The 21,456-nt window shown below is 40.8% G+C and overlaps 2 protein-coding genes across 2 annotated transcripts in view; both read right to left on the bottom strand.

The window, feature by feature from the left end:
* Positions 1–13,653, bottom strand: part of col15a1b (collagen, type XV, alpha 1b) — a 55,406-nt gene extending 41,753 nt beyond the window's left edge. Inside the window, exons 1-2 of the mRNA XM_026149481.1 lie at positions 13,528–13,653; positions 13,203–13,258 (exon numbers count right to left, since the gene is read on the bottom strand). Of these exons, the coding sequence (XP_026005266.1) occupies positions 13,203–13,258; positions 13,528–13,538 (67 nt within the window). The 5' untranslated portion in view covers positions 13,539–13,653. The remainder of the gene's footprint in view (positions 1–13,202; positions 13,259–13,527) is intronic.
* A 4,404-nt stretch (positions 13,654–18,057) lies between these two features.
* Positions 18,058–21,456, bottom strand: part of LOC113010128 (solute carrier family 12 member 7-like) — a 41,103-nt gene continuing 37,704 nt past the window's right edge. Inside the window, exon 27 of the mRNA XM_026149006.1 lies at positions 18,058–19,113. Coding sequence (XP_026004791.1) covers positions 19,022–19,113 — 92 coding nt within the window. The 3' untranslated portion in view covers positions 18,058–19,021. The remainder of the gene's footprint in view (positions 19,114–21,456) is intronic.

Raw genomic sequence — 21,456 nt, forward strand, 5'->3', positions numbered from 1 at the left:
TACTGCCACAGTGAAGACAAAAGGGGGACCACCTGCAGAGGGAAGGGCCATTGTGGCCTGGGAATGAGTTAAAATCTATCAGTCTCTATTAGATGTCTTCTGTGTAAGTTCAAACAACAGGTTACCAGAACGCCTCAGGCTGGGGTGAGGGTGCCCGAGAAATCAGTCGTTTCAGACAAACGAAGAAGTGCTTTACAAAATCCTACAGTCGGAGGTAAAAAAACAAACAAACACCCAAAACTACTAAGGTAATAATACAATGCTTACCCACAAAATGATGACAAGTACAGAAAGGTTTCTTCTATACAGTGATAAAATCAAGTAACCCTGCCTGATCTACTTCAGCAAGTTGTTCCACAGTCATGGTCCCTAAACAACTCTGCTAGAGATTTTAGGAGTGTTCAGGTGTGTAAGGGATACATTTGAAAATTAAATCAACACCTACAGTCTAGGGACATTAATTGCCATTATGTGGATCCTCTTACAAGATTTAATTAATTTAAATGGGACCAAGTCACAGTCCCCTCAAGGAGCTTTATAATGTAAGGACCCTATAATAATTATTAACAGCTATGAAAAGTTAAGATAAGATAAGATAGAACTTTATTAATCCCTCGGGTGGGTTCCTCTGGGAAATTCGATTTCCAAAAAAGCACAGCACCGACAGAAGTTACAGAGTTACAGAATATTATATATACACACACACACACACACACACACACACACACACACACACACACACACACACACACACACACACACACACACACACACACACACACACACACACACACATATATATAAATACAGAGACAATATAAATAAAATATACGAAGGGGATAAATAGAATAAATAGGAATAAAAAATAAAAATACAAGTGAATTGCACATTTCAAGTATTGAGTCTATTGCACTGTTGACTATTTACAAAAGTATTGCACAAGGTATTGTACAGTGAGGTGAAGAGGCACTACAGCTTAGTTGTTCCCCCCTCCTTTGTCCTCCTGTCTCCCCTCCCTCTCCCCTCCAGAGAGGAGTTAAACAGTCTGATGGCGTGTGGGACAAAGGAGTTTTTAAGTCTGTTAGTTCTTGTCTTTGGGAGAAGCAACCTGTCACTGAACAGACTCTTCTGATTGTTAATGGCCGTGTGCAGAGGATGTCTGGCATTGTTCATAATGTCCAGCAGTTTCTTTAATGTCCTTTTCTCTGCCACTGTCACCAGAGTGTCCAGCTTCATGCCGACCACAGAGCTAGCCCTCCTGATCAGTTTCTCCAGCCTGGATGAGTCCTTCTTTGCTGTGCTGCTCCCCCAGCACACCACAGCATAGAAAAGTACTCCAGCAACCACCGACTGGTAAAACATCCTCAGGAGCTTCCTGCAGATGTTAAAAGACCTCAGCCTCCTGAGGAAGTACAGTCGGCTTTGGGCTGTTTTATACAGGTGCTCTGTGTTGCATGACCAGTCCAGTTTATTGTCCACCCACAGCCCGAGGTACTTGTACTTGTTGACCACCTCCACCTCCTCCCCCTCTATCTGAACCGGCAGTGGACCTGCTCTAGACCTCCCGAAATCCACAACCAGTTCCTTAGTCTTTGAGGTGTTGAGTTGCAGGTGGTTTGTGTGACTCCATGCGACAAAGTTCCTCACCAGACTTCTGTACTCCTCTTCCTGATCATCCCAGATACACCCCATGATGGCTGTGTCATCTGCAAACTTCTGAATGTGGCATAATTCAGAGTTGTAGCAGAAGTCAGAGGTGTACAGGGTGAAGAGAAGAGGGGACAGCACAGTTCCCTGTGGTGCTCCTGTGCTGCTGACCACTGTGTCAGACGTGATGTCCTTCAGCCTGACGTACTGTGGTCTGTCGGTGAGGTAGTCGGAGATCCAAGCCACCAGGCAGGGGTCCACCTCCATCCTGTTCAGTTTTTCCTGAAGCATACAGGGCCAGATGGTATTAAAGGCACTGGAAAAGTCAAGAAACAGTATCCTGACCGTGCCTTTTCCCCCATCCAGGTGTGAGTGGGCTCTGTGTAGGAGGTACAGGATGGCATCCTCCACTCCGACACCCGCCTTGTATGCAAACTGTAGTGGGTCCTGGGCATGTTGTACCTGTGGTCGGAGGAGGTTGAGGAAGAGCCGCTCTAGAGTCTTCATAAGATGTGACGTCAGTGCCACCGGTCGGAAGTCATTCAGCTCATTGGGCCGGTTCTTTTTGGGGACCGGGACGATGCAGGATGTCTTCCATAGGGCGGGCACTCTCCCCAGTCGCAGACTGAGATTGAAGACTCGTTGTAGCGGCTCCTCAAGTTCAGCAGCACACGCCTTTGGGGAGCCGCTATCAAGTTGTCAGATATTAACACTTAGATTCAAATTAGCTTAATTAAATGTAAGTAACAGCTCATGAGTTATTTAAGAAATAGAACTGGAAATCATGTGCACAAAAATAGAAGAATGCAGAAATTACAAATGGAGAATAGCAAAGGGCCAGCGACTGAGCCGTGGGGCATCTCACTGGAAAAGTTACTATTTTAATGTATAGTATGAATATTAAAATCTTCTTTTTCTTGGCATGGAAAAAGAGGGGGAGAGGGAGCAGAGCAGGGACAAAAGAATAGAAGCAGACACAGAAAGAGGTTAAAAAACAAGAAGAAAACTATGAGTCAGAGAGGTTAGCAGAAGTAGAGTCGAGCCTCAGGGCAGAATCAACCCACTGTCTGCTCACACAGACACAAAGACTGAGTGAAGACAACCTACGGTCCAAACGTTGGCTTTCAGCAATACTGATTCTTATGTTTGAGGGCACACATGCACCACACATATCTGAATGTCTCAAATCACTTAAATCGCTTTCAAATTTGTGTCCCCTTTATGAAGGCCTGCATCGCACAATGGAGAAGTCATAGGGCTACACAATACAGTCTCAGGAACAGTTAACTAGACAAATCAAGAACGTGCTCCACGGTAAATTTGTTTATTCGTATTATTATATTAGGTTTCCCCATGTCTCAGTGATCTAAATCTTACACAGTATACAAACTGGGTGCTTTAACAAGCTCACTCAAAGGTTAAAAGTGTTATAGCAAAACCTTTTTTGTGGATTTTGTTAGAAGGGTTAATAAACATCTCAGTTCCCAAAAATCTGAATTTTCTGGCTATTTTCTGATGTGTTGGGTCTTACAGTGCTACAGATGAACTTCTCACCTTGAACACACTCGTACCCTGATATTGGACGCACACACACACAAAAACACAAACACACAAGTTCAGTCAATGGCACACTGTAAAGCCTACAGAATATTTCAGATAGAGGACTGCATTGTTGTTAGGAGGTCAGAGGTGAACATCTGCAGAAGGACAGTTTCCATTACATCAAGTGTTCATAACTATCACCCAATCAGCCTAAAGTCCCTTTTTGCTCCTCTCACCCTTACTTCACCTCTAGAAACACGCAATCACGCAGACACGCACAGAAACAGAGTGAGACACACACAGGGAGAAAAAGAGGTCGTTGCTGTGAAGCTCAGTGATGTTTTTGCCTCAGTGCATGAATGTATACTGAGGTAGACTGTAGTCTACCTGTCTGCATATAACACACATGCAGATGCAGACATGAGCTGACGACAACAGCGAAATCTATTTTCCAAAGTTTATTTTCTAAAACTGCTTAAATCCTGTTGAGCTGTTTACATCAGCCTATGTCCTGCTTATGCATTAGTAGGGCACAGGGAACTGAATGTGAGATATTCGGCGTGTGTGTGTGTCTGTGATCGGATGTTTGCTCAGCTGCAAGTGTTGTTCTCAGAGCCTCTTGTCTTGCTCCAACGCGAATGCTAATGAAACACAAGGAAGGCAGTGTAAGGAGGTGATTCTTTAGCACATATGATCCTGTAAATACTGTCACATTATCACAGTTACAGTATAGAAGGTGTGTATCCCACTGGGCAACAGTCCAGGACTATAAGACAATTTGGATCCTTCACGGCAATGATGTCATTCCTGTTTGTGTTTTGAAGGCCTCGCCATTGTGCATTGTGACAGATTTTTGCTGTGAACTGTCTGGAATGAAAGGCAACCTTTAGAGAAATGCGACAGGAAAATATTATCTCATGTTTGCTCCACATGTCCCTCTGGCAAAGGACCATCTATCGGCATCCACCCACTGTGCACCACAGAAACCACTATTGTTCAGAATTCCAGTAAAATGCTAGAACGTGTCAATTTAATTATGCTTTTTCTGTGCATCGGCTAACAGATAGGTGTGACTTCAGGAGAAATTCCTTCATCAAATAGTTTAACAAGTAGTTAAAGTTTGATAGTATTCATTTACACCTGGCGCAGGCTTTGTCTTTAAAGCTGGAATAAAATGTGGATTTTTCCTAATGAATGATCTGAAGAATCAAAAAGGTTTGGTCATCTCTGCGGTTCTTTTACAACTGTAAAAGACAGACCTAACATCGAAGAATCTCAGGACCCTGCCATCACCCCACCACTTTCCCCACTTGAGTAGCCTCATGGTTACTTGAAGGCTGACCAAAAGTCTAGTTACATGGCCTCACCAAACTCCTCCCACACCAAAGTTATTGCCAGAGCCGGTTGGACTGCTGGTACCTGTCAGCTTCAGAGTCCCATAGACCAATCAAGGCTGATGGGACTCTTTCTTTAGCATGACTGCTCTCTTCACCACCAAATGATATATGTTTTGGGCAGGCGGCCTGTCCAGGATCCCTTCCTTGCCACCTGATCCAACTCACCACCAAGTGGTGACCAGTTGACTGCTCAGTAGCTAAGTCATGCAGCGACTGATGGGAAAAAAGTGATCACCAACCTGTGACTCAGGGTGTCTTTTATACCAGAGTTGGCAAAAGTACAGACATTCTGTACTTAAGTAGAAGTACAAATACAACTGTTAAAAAATACTCCAGTAAAAGTACTGATTCAACTTCTTTACTCAAGTAAAAATGAAAAAGTTCAGTGTCTGAAATGTACCCAAATAGGAAAGTAAAAAGTAGCTCTTTGGAGGACGTTTCCATTTTTGTGCAGCGCTAACTGAACCTTGTGCTGTCTTAGCATAATGATAAAATAATATCAGTAGATGGGAATACAAACTTTAACTTTTTATTTAAAAAAATCAAATTATACTCAAATTGAATCTGAAGAAAAAGAAGGATGATAAAGGATTTGGTCTATTGCCTACATTGTAGAGGGCGGCTTTGTTTTTAAATAGTAAAATGTGTACAGTCAGAGGTGAAAGTGGATTTATCAGGTGGGAAACCCGAAAATTGTTTGTAATGTTTCATGCAGATGTGTCACGAGTGTCCTGGCTGATTTCCATCCTCTACACTGAAAGCACACTATTTCTAGTGTCTTTTTTCTCCAAGGTATAAAGTTGGTATGAAGGTGAATGGATGTCAGCATCATCAGCTAAAGATTCACATGAATCTGTGCTACAGCTGATGTAACGGAAATCAGACCATGAAAGCACAGCCACTGTGCAGCAGTCACACACTGTTCTTTACTCCATCACAGTACAAACGTAGCTGTTTATCCTGCAGAGGATTGTCATGCAACCTTTAAATAACACAGTGAGTTTACCTCAGTTTGTTTTGCATGTTTCACAATATGAAAAATTTCCAATCAGACCCAGTATCTGATTTAAAAACATGAGGACTTACACTTTAAATTTCCAGCTAATCAAACACCACTGAGCAGTTCTTACCTTTAAATCTTCTAAGTGCCACAAATGGAGGGGCAGCTGGTCATTCCCTGGCAGATAACAGCCAGGTATCACAAAATCATTTGAGTCTCTCATTCATCAAAAGCGCGGAAAGCCAAAATAGGTACTGAAGAACCGAGTGCACATTCACTGTTCCTCAGGGAACGATAAGGGCTAAGGGAAAGAGAAATGTCTGAGCTGATGTAAAACAGTTGACAGTGAACCGTACCGCAGAATGTCACAACACAGAACTTGGAAGATCTTGGTGTGCTCGAGGACAGCGGTCCCCAACCTTTTTTGTGCCACGGACCGGTTTATGCCCGACAACATTTTCACGGACTGGCTTTTAAGGTGTCGCGGATAAATACAACAAAATAAAACTGGTACCGGTACCGAAAAAAAGAAGATTTATTCATAACAGACGTGAAAAGACCCAGGAAAAGAGAGTAAACGATAAAAACGATAACAAAATAACGCTGAAAACCGATAAAAACCCTGAAAACCAGACATTTCACACCTGAGCTTCAACTCTCGCGGCCCGGTACCAAACGACTCACGGACCGGGACCGGTCCGAGGCCCGGGGGTTGGGGACCGCTGCTCTAGGACAAAAGCTTGTTGTGAGGAAATTAAATTGCTACATGTATATTGTGTATGAGCTCTCTCCTGGATAGAAAATTTGGGATTTGCTGTGCCATAACTTCCCTTTAAGCTTGGAGTACAGCATCACGAAAATCAAGTTTGCATTACTTGGGATTTAGAGTTTTAACAAACTGAGTGTGTGTTTATGTGACACTCTCTATCTGCAAACAGGAAAAGATGGGCATAATTTCTGTGCCCACAGAGTCAGACCCAAAACGCAAAATCATTCCCAAGCATAAACACAGACGCAGAAGAACCGTGTACTGTCAACATTTTCCTTAAACTTGGACATTTCGTGGCCTGTTTAGCAGAGGTAAATGAGTGAGTGCAACAGTTTGTCATGTAAAGTCAGACAGACAGGAACATGAAAGAAATTTGGGACGATTCAGACACTTACATCTGTAAATCTGTACGAAGCAGTGTTGTGAACAGACTTGTCCATAAAACCCTCAAAAATGTATTTTGAGATCAATCTGTAGCACAAATTTTAAGGGTGGGGCTTTAACAAAAGGGAACGCCATTGTTCAATTCAATTTTAGCCCGATTGCTATACTGCATTCACTTTAAATTAAGATGTATTTAAGGTTAGGAAAATGTGAGTGGAGCTAACAATGAGAAGAAATATCGTCAAACAAACTGGGCTCCTCTCATAGGCAGTTGCTGTCTGATGTGATCTCAGTAGCTTTAAGCTCATTTTCATAGCTCTGTGGCTTCCAACAGTCTGCAGATGATTGTGAACTGAGGAGCCACAATTCTTCCATAAGATAAACAGCTGGTCACCACTGACCTCAGGTATACAGTTCAATTCAGTTTTGTTTATATAGTGCCAAATCATGACAGCAGTCGCCTCAAGGAGTTTTATATTGTAAGGTAAAGATCCTACCATAACACAGAGAAAACCCCAACAGTCAAAGGATATATACAGATAGTCCGGCTCACTCACACATGTAGGCAAGCTGACCCACCATACACACTACAGTACAAAGAGATGCTGTTATCTTTTAACCCATATGACAATAAAACCTTTACTATCATCCAGCATACAGTATTTTTCTTTTTTTATTTCTTTTCTATCCAGAGAGAGACAATTATCCTCTAAGACCTGAATGTATGCCAAAACATGAGAAGCTCACAATGGGGCTGGGCTACAGCTACAAGCACAGTGGCAGTTAAAGCTATGTCATTGCTGCAGTCATAGTCACGCCTACAGCCTGTCTCTGCACATGTTTTTAACTGCAGAAAACTTGGACTTGTCATAGAAGGGGTAGCACATTCATGATGGCTGCATTCCATCTGGCTGAGGCTATGCTGTTTTGATTGCTTGGGCTTACAGAGACACATAATAGAGTTGAAGCATCATTTATTCCATTGGTACTTTCCCTCCTGCAGTTAGTGAAAATGTATACTGGGGGGAAAAAGCCATAATTCCTTGAAGCAGTCTGCAGCTAGGATATCTATCTAGCTATATCTAGCAGGCGGAGCTGAGACCATGTCATTGGGTTATTTTCCCACTAAAGGAGTCCAAATGAGTGTATACATCTAAAATCATGGGCTTGCTAGTGTATAAAAGGGAAATAGAGGTTTGTGGTATGTCTCTCAAGCTGTCAAACTGAAACACCACACTTCACACCACCCTGAATCCTCCCTTAGTTATGCTGCAATAGGTCTAGGCTGCTGGGGGAGTCCTTTGATTCACATTGAGTATTTCCTCTTCAGTCACCTTTCTCACTCACTATGTGTTAATAGACCTCTCTGCACTTAATCATCTTGCTATTAATCTCTGGCTCTTCCACAGCATGTCTTTATCCTGTTTCCCTTCTATCACTCCAAACATCACAGCAGATGGCCCCGCCCCTCCCTGAGCCTGGTTCTGCTGGAGGTTTCTTCCTGTTAAAAGGGAGTTTTTCCTTCCCACTGTCGCAAAAGTGCTGCTCATAGGGGGTCATATGATTATTGGGGTTTTCTCTGTATGTATTACTGTAGGGTCGACCTTACAGTATAAAGTGCTTTGAGGAGATAGTTGTTGTGATTTGGCGCTGTGTAAATAAAGTTGAATTGAATTGAGTTCACTAAACCAGCAAGAGTGAGAAGATGGAACACAAACTCATTTTTGACTACTTTTCTGACAGTAACATAAAGGGAGTAAAGCCTGACATTTGAGGCACAGTGCCATACACACTAACACACATTTTCCTTACATATACAAAAAACTAACTACGCTGATGTCCACCCGAACTCTCAAGAAGGTTTTAAATGTGGCATATTTGTGGGAAGTGGCTCAGTTAAGAGTTTCATAAGTTTCATAAGTTAAACTTAAAACGTTCTCCTTCTCTGAAATCATCTGGAAATATTGTGTTCAAAATGACAACGTGTATCAAAAGTTGGAGAAGCAGGACATTTCTTCATTTGGTTTCTGTGTCAGGTTCTTGTGTGTATGTGCTCTGTACATGCACCAGTTTCATGAGAGTTACGTATCTTTATGTCTCTAAAACACTGGTTTAACATTTAGCTGTGAGGCTATGCAGAGACATTTGCAAGAGTGATAAACACTGCTAAACAATTCAGATGAAGCTCAGCGCCCCCCCCCCCCCCCCCCCCCCCCCATGGTATCATGTGTGTCCCTATCTTTATAATATACTGTATTATGTTATAGTGATTGATGCTCATATTCAACACGACCAAAGATTCGTACAACAAGATTAGTCTGTGAAGGTTCTCAGTCATCCAGGTCATCATAGTCTAAAGAGCTTGGAGAGAAAAGCATCTGCTGGACTTCTTTGAGTTCTTTGAGTTTAAAGAACAAGTACAAGTTTCACTTAATGTGCTAAAAGCTCTAAACGCCCAGTTGCAAAACTTTTTCTACTTTTTCATCAGTGTGAAAAGCTGATAAGGTAAAACCCTACAATAATACAGAGAAAACCCTACTTGGTGACAGTGGGAAGGAAAAAATCCCCTTTAAGAGGAAGAAACCTCTGACAGAACCAGGTTCTGGAGGAAGATGGGAGAAAAGCCAAAAGTCACAGCCAATCAAAATAAAGCTTAAAACAATTGCGATTAATTGTGCAAATACAGAAGCTTAACTCACATAAATTAGTGAAGTTTCAGACTTTTTTTCAGTTGGAAAAATGCTGTCTTTATATGCTTGATGCCCCAAAGCACAGATAGAGTGTAAGAGACACACAATGATAGTGATTCATGGCCAGCTTTTTCGAAAGAAACCATGGAAACAGTGTACTCAAACAGCAACAACAAACAGCTTCTCTTGAATGTTATGTTTGTTTTTTAAAAGCCATTACTTCAAGCTGTAAATCTGAATATTTATCTTCAAAAAAATCATCAGGTCAAACCAATAAATGCTTCTGATATTCCTTTCATTTCCTCGGCAGCAGCACAAATCCCCCTTCTTTCCTCATTTTGAACCCAGGCACACGCAGTTTTTCTGAAAATGCTAAAGGGTCCCAAAGTCAGAGCACTACATCACCTCTTTGAGCATCACATCATGGAAAATATGAAAGAAAGGCTATTTTGACTGGAAATTGAAAGGACCCTCAAAGAAACACCCATTATGCTGAGACTTTTCCCCCCCATTAAAAACAGAGCTGACCGTTACACTCATAAACCAATGGCACCTTTTACAGTTGGCCCATTGTGCCCAACTGTGTTCAAATCAAAGTCACTCTGGCTGAATGAGCACATTCCAGGCAGGACGTGGGACTGCAGCGAGGGCTCTCAGTGCTGTAATATACTGAAGACATTTAGGTAAAGGGTCTTTGATACACCTCTATAACATGCTTGCTTTCCAGGTTTTAGTCATAAAACACCAAAGGGAGCTTGGAGGGAGTTTTACTCCAGTAACATCAGAGACTGAATAAGGTCAGGAGTAAAAGTGATGTGAGGTCTTGGGTAAAACTGTTAAAAAGAAAGGCGGGCAACTGTCAAGTGCTAGTAAATGGCGGAAATTATGTTGTGGGCAGCAGAGAGAATTGAGTTGACATTTGGCTATAACTAAGGTTTTTACACTAACAGGACTGACATTGTCAGCAGCACAATAATATGACTTGGTTTTACTGTACAGAGGAAACACGTCAGAAACAAGACTCCTACTGGGCTCACCTCACATTCATTTATATTGGCTAAACATTGAATCCTTTCAGGGCAATTCAACCAACGGTAAATGGAAAGTGAAGGTTCCTGGAGCTGGGGCATTTTTTTCGGTGGGGGAGTGGGGGTCTGAAGTATGGAAAACAGTTTTCAGCTGAAATTGCAGTGTAGTCTACAAATGTGTAAATCATGAATGACGATGAAGTCCACTCTGACCACTAAATTTAAGTCCAGTGTTGTGATTTCAGCCCTTAAAAGCATACCTAAAAGAAGTTATCTGATTTCAAGTTTCTAAACTCAGGAGAGTGTTTTTCCCACTGGCTCGTTTGGACAGAGCACTCATATATTCTAGACATGCATCCAGTGGACATTAAACTGATTTTAAACTGCCAGGTTAACAGCAGTGACCAATGGGACATTTGTGTGTGAGAAGAATTCACAGTGAGGAAGTGGGCTTCGTTTGTCTTTGCGTCCACCAAGGACTGCTACATAACATGCTCACGTTGTAAGAATGTATCTGACATGAAGAATTTCCTGTTGTGCTACATGTAAGGACATCTTTGTGAAATGACACTATCGGGAGTTCATAGGTGAAAACTATCCATGTTCAGGGTGAGCTGATTGATTTCCAAAATCTTTAGGTTGTATCAGTGTAGACCCAAGTTTGTTTACATTTCAGGCCCACACTGTATTATCAAAAATATTCACTCGTCTGCCTTCCACTTAAATTCATCCCAAAGGTTTTCTGTTGGGTTGAAGTCAGAACTCTGCACAGGCCAGTCAAGATCTTCTACACCAGACTCCATGTCGTTATGGCCCACGCTTTGTGCACTAATGTGTGGATCCCTAAACTTTTCCTACAAAGCTGGAAGCATGACATTGTCCAAAATGTCTTGGTATGCTCAAGTATTAAGAACTTCTTTTACTAGAACTAAGCGGCACAGCCATCTGTGGTGACTGGTTAGGGGTGAGGGAACCTTGCCCACTTCCAAGTCTTCAGACAGAATAATGCTTCCTTAACCGTCCCAAATAACCACCACAAGCTTCTAGGACCAAATCAACTCACACAGCTGTTTTTTTTTGGGTTAAAACAGCTGTGGGGTGCTGTACACTCTAGACTGTAAACGTATTAATGTCATTGCTGGATTTCTGCATTTTAAGACGAGATCGAAAGGCACTGACTCATTTTGTTAGCCTCGAGCTGCTATCGGAGGAGCTGTAGCTTTTTGCCTCAAGTCTCAACCCACAGGTTGCTGCTTTCTCTGGGTGCTGTGGGCGCGCACAGTGTCACGAGCTGTGTGAATAATCAATATCTCAGTGTTGACAAGTCTTTCCGAGACATATCAAGAACATGAGTTCTAACCAGATGTTCTAACATTATTTTTATCATCCATTGTCAAACATCACCTACACACCACTGACATCAAACTGGCACAGGATCAAAACATGCCACTCATAACTCACTGCACGCACACACACACACACACACACACACGCGCGCACGCACGCACGCACGCACGCACGCACACACACGCACGCACACACACACACACACACACACACACACACACACACACACACACACACACAGAGGAAACCCCCTCACAGCATTACCATACAAACACTTCACTTCTCACCCTGGTGCAGAGTTTGACTTCTACCTACATCATCATACGTAAAGGATTTAGGGGACAGAGGAAGCCTGGCCCATTCCCAAACAAACAAATAAACCATCACTCTCCTGCTGAGCTGTGAGCCGAGCCCCACAGCAGGCAGCCGCTGAATGAAAAGCACCACAGCAGGCAGAGGTGTGATAATGGAAATGGGAAGGGGGCTGAACCATATTGTGTGACTCATAATGGATCTGTGTGAGAGCAGTGGATTCAAGTCCAGACTCTTTTGTTGGCATTAAAGACGGTTAACTGCTATTTTGAGGAAGTTTTAAGCCATTTGTTTTACAAGAACTCTCCACCAGTTTAAGCTCTGCAAATTATTTGGGAATTAGTGAGGACAGGGTAGAAAGATGCTTTTTGGAGAAAAGCCTGTGAGGTCTGAGTGTTTTACATGATGTAAATCAGAATCTTAAATTATTTTACTAGATCATGTATGATTACCAGATGTTATCTAGCTGGAGAATAAGCAAATAATTGTGCATGAATCCAAAGCAAAAATTAGATTTTTTGATGTATATTTATCAGATGATAATTTGAGCTAAAGGAGAGTGCAGCATAAAAAACTAGTAAGTTAGTTGACATGCTAGCAGACCAGACACTGAATTGTCCATTCCTGAAAGATTTATTCTTGTGATTTTAGTCTTTGAGAGGAAAATCCTAGTTGTTAAAAGTCATTTTTAACAACTAGGATTTGTCAATAGTTTGTTTTTTTGTAAGGTTTCAACATTACCCTGAGAAATTTCATCAAGCATCTCTCACCTAAGGAAAGTTCACTTAAAATCCCTAAAAGACAATGACTCGCTTGAGAAATACCGTATAGAAACGTCTACAACCGTAGATCAATAATTTGGCATCATAGTTAACTTATATGCTTACTTATTATGTGTCGATCGCTTTAAAACACTTTTGCTGTCTATAGTTCAGTGGGATTAATCATCAACACTAGGAAACATGTCCCTCCTTAGATCAAGCATCTCTGGGTCACTGTCCCATTTTCTTTTTGCAATCGCAGACCCGTCCCAGCTGTTACTTTCTTTATACAGGCCATGCTGAGCTGCAGCTGCGTGAACCTTACCTTCTGTAACCTGCAGAGCCGCTGCCAGCCAGCACAGCAGCATGGTAAGACACCATCTAAGAAGACACATCAGACACATAATGAAAGTTGCATTTGGAGAAATTCTGCATAGACTTAAAAAAAAAAAGAAAGTTAAAACACACTGCAAAAAAGTTCATGACATCGATTTAAAATTCCAGCTGAAATGTAATAGCAGAAATCTAGCAGTGTATAGAAGAAATGAACAGGTCTGCTCTGAGAAATGCTTTTATAATTTCAATAATAATAATAATAATAATAAAAATGCAGAAAATGTTGAGGTAAGATATAAATAACAGCTTCTTACCGCTGAGACATTTCAGTAAATACGCAAATCCAGCTTTGGAAGTAAACTCCAAGTACATGTGTGAGGCAAACTTTGTGGTCCCTCTGCCTGACTGTGCAGACCTGAAGTCACAGTGCTGCTCTCTCTCCCTCCCTCTCTCCCTCTCTCTCTCTCAGCACAAAGACTCCCTCAGTTCTGTCTCTGACTCTTAGGACCCACACAGTTGGGAAATTTGACTCGCTTGAAGGAAAAAAACGTACTCTTTAGACCTTCTTTGTTAACCTGCTGGTTGAGACAATTTCCTTTGATTGATAATAACGTGATGGGCTGTTATTTAAAGTTAAACGCATCTACCAGTGAATCGACTTTCTATGTACAATACTGTTTAGAGTGCTTTCATTCATTGTACCTGCAGGGATATATTTGTATCATTGAAGTGAAAGAAATCCTGTAATGCTTCCTAATGAAAGAGTGACACAATGACGAAGTCAAAGAACATGGCCGGAGCTTCCTGGTTGTCCTGGGTCAAAGATTTGTTGTTGGTCACCCAGTGATCCTCACTTCCCCCATCCCCTGTTTCATTCTGTACACACTCACCCTGAGAGATCACTTTACTGCCTTTCTCCTATAAAGTAACTTTGTACTGACCTGTGTGTCAGATATAGTTGATGGTAATTCAATAAACACCTACAATATAACAACCAAGGCTTTTCTGTGATACGGGAAGTTTTGGTGCCACCTCAGAGGAAAATGACGATACTAATAATGTGTGTACACTAGCCTCTCCATGGTTCATGGAGAGGCTTCATCATCCAATCAAATAGTTTAATTAAAATGAAAAAAGAACAGGATTCTGCTTAACAATGAGCAGATGTTTGCACCTCTAAAAAGGTACCAATTATGAGATTAACGTGTGCAGCATTAGGCTAAATGAGACAAAGCCTAATTTCTAAGAAATTAGAAAACAAAGAACATGTTTAATGTTTAAATAAAGAAGACAGAGGATTTAACCACAGAATTGATATATTAAAAAAGAACAAATCAATATTCGATCAAGTGCAGTAGTTTAAAATAGCAGAGCTTGACCGTTTTAATCTCCTCTTAGACATTCTTTCTCAAGCTAGCAGAATGAAAGGATAACAGGTCAACAAGGTCAAAGGGAATCTGTGGAATAATCATGTCATGATGTTAACACCCCGGCATCACCAGATTCTGGAAGGATAATGTCTGTGAGAACAAGAAAAGTTACATTCTTGCTCACTGCATCACCTTATACTGAGAAAATGCCCTTCCTAAGACACGTGTGCTATTTATACTCTTTCTGTCTATCTATATATCTATCTAGACTCCTAGGTAGGAGAAATCTGTTCTTACTGCCTTTCAAGTTTAATAAAGGCCGGTAATGTTTGGGTTAAATTATTCATTTGAGATGGTTGGGTGGGTCCAGGTTGTACAAATTAGCATGTAGTAAAGGTCATACATTTCTTGTATCAGATGTGCATTTTTTAAACTAATTTTTCCACTCTCAGAAGGTGTCACTCTGCTGTACAATCACAACACACGTTTTCATTCTTTTTCTCAGAGTTTGAATGGCACACAGAGGGCTCTGTCACTTGAATGTAAATCCATATGGGCTTTCGATTGCTTTCCACAAGTATCTGAGAGAAATGTCAAGTTTAATATCGGCGAAAAGGTCTGTTATGTCTTCTAGCTATTTGCTAGCCTTTCCTATCGGATGGCACTGGGCAGGAAGTATATCATGTGTTTTAAGAACTTTTTTCTCCTGAAAACAATAGCTCGCTGAGGCAGAAAACGATGCTTAGAAGTGCAGTGAGACAGCTGTAGGAGGGGGTCAATTTTCAATGTTCACTCAACTTGTACAAAAGCTTAATAAACAATGTCTATGCTGAGCAACAGATAGGTGGCATTTCATCTCATTTTACACAAACAGACACTATTATTAAGTGCCAAAATCAGTATTTGACGTAATATCAGTGAAATATGAATGCACCTTGTTACTCATGCTAGCTAGCAGTAGCATTAGCTGATGACTCAGCAGCTTTTCCTTTTATATTGATTCCCTCAGTTCCAGAAAACCAGCAGGGTGATAACCAAAGACTATTTTTTATCACCAGCTTAAGTCTCTTTTCAGGTACCTTGCAGCTGCCTGGGGTATACTCTACCTCTCATTCAGTCACAGTTGGAATAGACTCTAGCCCAACAGCAGTCCTGATATGGATAAACAGAAGAAAATGATGGAACGAAGTCTAATTTTTCATTTATTATATGTCTCATATGTGGGTTCATTACTGTAGACTGCAGTCCATGTAATCTTAACGAAAAAACGAGATGCTGAAAGTCCAAGATTTGCAAAAATAGAATCCTCTGTGAACCCATCGTTTACCCATTTTAGTATTTCATGAGCTTTGGGGATTGTTTCACACACTGACACTTGAGGTCATCGTGGTTTTATGTGGATTGTGGCCAGCAGACAAGACTCTCATTGGGGCAACAATAAAGTGTCAAATTAGGTTAACGGTTCTGAAGGGACAGCCTGCACTTTAAAAGGAGCAAGGGTTATGGACAGCAGACTGCGTAACAGAGTTGTAATTCAGATGGTGATCAGAGCATCAGACTGGGCAGGTCGTTATTGTTGCTCTGTGCGTGCTGACCCAGCTAACCACTCTCTGGGAAAAACAGGAAGCCATTTATCCAGGGCCAAGTTTCCCAACAGCCTTCTTACAGCAGCTCCAAGATGGGCTCTGTTGTTTTGTGAGCCAGTGATGATTTTAGAACTAAATTAATTTTTGGAAACTGAGCCTGAGAGGCTTACGTAAGAGACTCTCAGTACTACTCTCCTCTGGGTCAGACAAGAACTCAATACATCTGGCCAGAGAATATCACCTTGGTCACCACTCAGTTTTTTTTAAACTATATATTTATTGTTTTTTTCTTCTTCATTTAAACATGAAGTAACACAGACAGGGTCGACGTAAATAAGAAAATATATTAGAAAAAAAAGTTATATCATCGGGGAGAAAATTTTGATATTTGGTTGCCAATTCAGAGTTATATATACACAAAAAGAATATCTTATTAATACAAATGTTATAAAGAAATAACACAGGAGTCTACAGTCATTTCTCTGTGAAAGCATTTCCATTTCTCCCAATATTGTTCATATTTTTCTGAAAATAGTCTCAAAGAGAAGGTTAGTCGTTCCATAGTGTGAATTTCATGTATTATTTCTGTCCAGTCCGAAACATTTGGTGCTTCCTCATTCAGCCATTTGCGTGTAATAGCTTTCTTGCTGGCAGCCAGTATCTGTAGCCGGTATCTATCCTGTTTCTTTAGTCTGTTTGGTATATTGCCTAAATAAAAAACACAGAAACTCCCTTCAAGCTGGGACCCAATTATCTGTTTAGTGTGTGCAATCACAGCTGACCAGTAGGGAGAGATTTTAGGACATTCCCAAAAGATATGGAAGTGGCCTGCTGAAGTCTATCCACATCTCCTCCAATATTTCCCTTGGTCAACATTTTTGCTTTGGTGTTCTTTAATCTTAGGTGTAATAAAAAACCTCATAGTGTTCTTCCAAGTGAATTCTCTCCATAGTTCGGAGCTGGAAGTAGTGGCTATAGTTTTACATATATTAGACCAATCTTCTTCTTCAGCTCTATTCCGGCCTCTTTCTTCCATCTAAATTCAATATACGTGGTAGACAATTTCCTTTCTGTTTGTAGTGTTGAGTATATCATAGACATTTTTTTTTTTTTTAGCACTTTCCCTTTACATATGTTTATAAAGATTTGGACTAAAGACCACCACTCAGTTTGATACAATAATATAAAACTTTGAAGAGGATAAAATATTTACTGTTGGCACGCATTTCAAGTGTTTTGTAACAAAAGGCAGAAATTGAGAGGAGTAGAATGTCATCAGAGACATCACAATGGTCTATATCTGGCTGACTACTACTTTAGTTTCGTTTCCTTTACATACCGTCTTCCTGCTTCCTGCCCTTTGTCTCTGTGTGTTTATAGATATGTTTTATGTGATTGTTATGGGAGGTTCCTTCCAAGTCTTTACAAACACTTCACATTGAGGATAAGCTCATTTTGAGGGTCACAAGCAGTCTAAGCAGAGATTTCAAGTCTTCCCTCCTCCCTCTCGCTAGCCGCTGTCCCCAGGTCCCTACCGAGGCATTCCAGGGCCAGCCGAGCGGCATAATCCCTCCAGTCTGTCTTAGGTTTGGGGTTTCCTGTCAGTAGGATATGTACAAAACACCTCAGCTTTGGAGGCATCAAGAAACCAACCATCTCAATCGGTTCCTTTCACCACAGAGGTGCACAGGCTATTTGACATTTACTGTAGACACAAATTAATTATTGTTGTTTTGCTGTCACACATCATTTTGTCCAGGTCCATATCCATTGTTGTGCCTTGTTTTTCCCCCCTTTATAGTGTACTGGTACCTTAATGCTTATTACCTTTACCAAAGAAAATTAGCACAGAACATATTGCCATAAATAATCAGACATGACAACTTCATTATTATACAGACTTTAAGTTATATTTGTTTTTTGCTAAATAACATCCTAAAAAGAGATGAATCAGTACTAACCTATGATGAAAACAACAACAACAACACTACTATAGAGACTCCATATTGCATCCTTTGCCACTAGCTGTAGTGGCGTCTAAGGAAAGAGCTCACAGACTAACATTATGACAACATACAAAAACTCAGTCAAACTCATCAATAATTAAAATGTCCTGAAACGTTGAAACCAGCAAATCATCTGTATCATTTTCACTCTATTACATCTTCATTATGCTTGGCACATTCCCATCTGTGGCAACAAAAACAGTAATGGCCTAGTGTGTTACGAGCAGCATACGTTTGTTCATGGTCATCAACACATTATTCCACATTTGATATTCTTTCACAATATTGGCTAAAAAACATGTTCAACTCATTTAATCATCCCAAAGTAAAACATTTGTTACAATGAAGTGTCACAACTGGCACGGAAATAAATAATAAAGATCACAAAGGAAATATCATTGAATGTTATTGCCAAACGCAAAAGTATTCCTATAAAAGTCATTGCTGTGATCTTTAGGGTACTCTGTAAAAGGACAGTTTCCACTATATCTGCATGTCTCAGTGAAACCAACGATTGCACTAAAGGCAACAAAAACAAGCTGCAGTTCATGTTTTTTCATCTGGAGGAGTTGGAGTGGTGGAGCCCCTAGTGGTCTGTCTGTAGTCAATCCTCTTCACTTCCAGACTCTGCACTAAGCTGAGGCTGTGCTGTATGCAGAGTCCCTTGTTGTCCAAATGTGGCACTCTTCTCTTCATCAGTCATCCAGGTTATTGTAATCTAAGGAGGTTGGAAATACTGGACTTCTTAAAAAACAAAGTCTGTTGTCACTGTCCCACCTTAAAGCCTTTGTGTCCAAACATGGTTCGTTTAAAGTACACGTCCAAAAAAATAGGAACCTCTTTGCGCTAGGAGTAGATAGTAATGACCTCCCGACCTCCTCCCCGAACCAACAGTACACGGTCTAGACCTTCCATTAAAACTTCCAGGAACTCCATATCTGAGACACACATTCTGGTTAAGGGGGTTATGCACTACTATTAGACTCAATATGCTTTATTATTTTCTTACCAGGATGAATCAGTAAATGCCACTTCAATATCTTTATTCTAAGTATCGGGTTTTTAGGTCTGATGTCATTAGCAGTTTCCAGGTCCAAACTCCACTTCAGGTCCCAAAGTCAAACGAACAGTGCAGCATCACTGAGAGCTAAAAACTGTCTAAATTCTTTCATCTTTAATAAAATGATCAGCGTTGCTGCTTTACCAGGTGTAGTAATTAATTTTAACATCCAGGCATCCATGAAAACAGAATTTATTAAATTTAATGGAGTTAGAAGTTAGCAGGAAGTTAGCTCGCTAGTTTCCACCCAAACATGATATAGCATGTTCTGAATGAGAGATTTCTGAAAAAATTAAACGTACAGCTCTGCTGTCACTTCCAACATAAATGAAGACAGAAAAACTAAACAGCAGTAATGTTTGTAGGGTTACTGAAGTTGGGCTAGCTGTTTTATAATGTGCTACATTAGCATAATCTAAACACATTATCACAGTGAAGCTGGAGGATGAACGCTAATGTTTTTCCACTTAACAAAAATTAACATGAATGCTCCACAAATGCAATTGCATTTCTTTTAGGGGCTTGTTCAGATTAAATAAAACAAGATACAAAGCATTAAAACATGTTAAAAACACAACAGCCTTAATAAACGCAAAGTAGTCTGGACCCGGAAGCCGGGTTCATACGTCGTCACTTAAAGACTGGATAGAACTGCTGTTATAGTTGGATAGCTTAGCTTAACTTAGCTTAGAACTGGGGCAAAGAATTAACATTGGTCCAAAATGTAAAAAATAACCCAAAATTCAACCTGGAGTTACGAAGATATGGAAACATTAAGGATTTACTTTGTTTTTTATAAGACTGCTTAGAGTCCTATTAAAACGTTTTCACAACAGCATCTTACTTTTTATGTTCAGTTTTAGTGTGGTTTAATTAATGACATTAACTGAGTCAATATGCTTTAAAATGCTTCTAGGAGGATTTTTTTAACCTTTGGAAGAAGACACGATTGTTGACTATCTATCCATGCTTAGTTAAGCTAGCTGACTCTAGCATACAAACATGACAGTGCTATTAGGGCTGGGCCATATCATACCGTTCACGGTAATACCGGTATAATGTTGGGCAACGACAAGAAATTGAAATATCGCGATAGAATTTGGGTAAAACGCGTGTGCCTATGTTTTCATACGCATATGGCGGAAAAAGCATGCCGGCGGCGACGGAGAATGAGGAGGGCGAAAGCGGATCGTTGAATGAAGCGGATGAACCAGAAGTGGTTGGTAAAAATGCTGCAGCTTCAGTGGTGTGGAACTGGTTTAGCTTTCGACCGTCAGATACACAACAAAGCACTATTTTTGGTAGCGCATGCTAGCGGGTCATCGTTACTACCGTGTTTTTTGGAAAATACGGCACACTTAAAATCAATCCTTTGATTTTTCTGAAAATCGACAGAGCACCTTATAATCCCGTGTGCCTTATGTATGAACTCTGGTTGTGTTTACTGACCTCGAAACGATTTTATGTGGCGCTCGAAAATCTGTCAAATGTTTTAGGACGATTTTGCTAAGCTACGAACCCGCTCCGCTTGATGGATTGTCGGAGCATTACCGCTTTTGTAGGCAGGAGTCTCGCGGAGTGATACGTACTGTGCTTCAACATAATATTACCGTATTGTGTGTGTGTGTCTGGTCGTTAAGTGATGACGTGACGAATCCTACTTCCGGGTCTAAAGTAGTCTGCGTTTAATATGGCTTTTGTGTTGTTAACATGTTTAATGTTTTGTATTTTCTTCTATTTAATCTCAAAAAGCTCCTAAAACAGTCAGTGATCACTGTTGACCTCCCTCGGCTTTTATTACCGCTAATCATTTATTTAAGCTCAGTTTTTAAAACCTTAGGATGTAACTACAGCCCAGCCCATGCAGCAGTATATGAATGACTAACCTCGTATTATGGATGGATTATCTCAGTTGTTCTCCTGGCTGAAGTTTGGTCCTTTTACAGCATCCTGCCATGCGATTACATTTGTTCCTGACCGAGAACACTCACAGTAACTTTTATCCAGTGGAAAAAAAGTTAGCTTGTTTATATTATGCTAACATAGCTGTGTCGCTAGCGGTCACGTAGCACATCATTATATACCAGCTAGCCCAACTTCAGTAACCCTACAAACGTCACTGCTGTTTAGTTTTCTGTCTTCATTTATGCTGGAAGTGATAACAGAGCTGTACGTTTTAATTTGTTTCCAAAACCCCGCAGTCAGGACATGCTATATTGTA

This window comes from Astatotilapia calliptera, chromosome 18 (assembly GCF_900246225.1).
Source record: "Astatotilapia calliptera chromosome 18, fAstCal1.2, whole genome shotgun sequence".
Lineage (NCBI taxonomy): Eukaryota > Metazoa > Chordata > Actinopteri > Cichliformes > Cichlidae > Astatotilapia > Astatotilapia calliptera.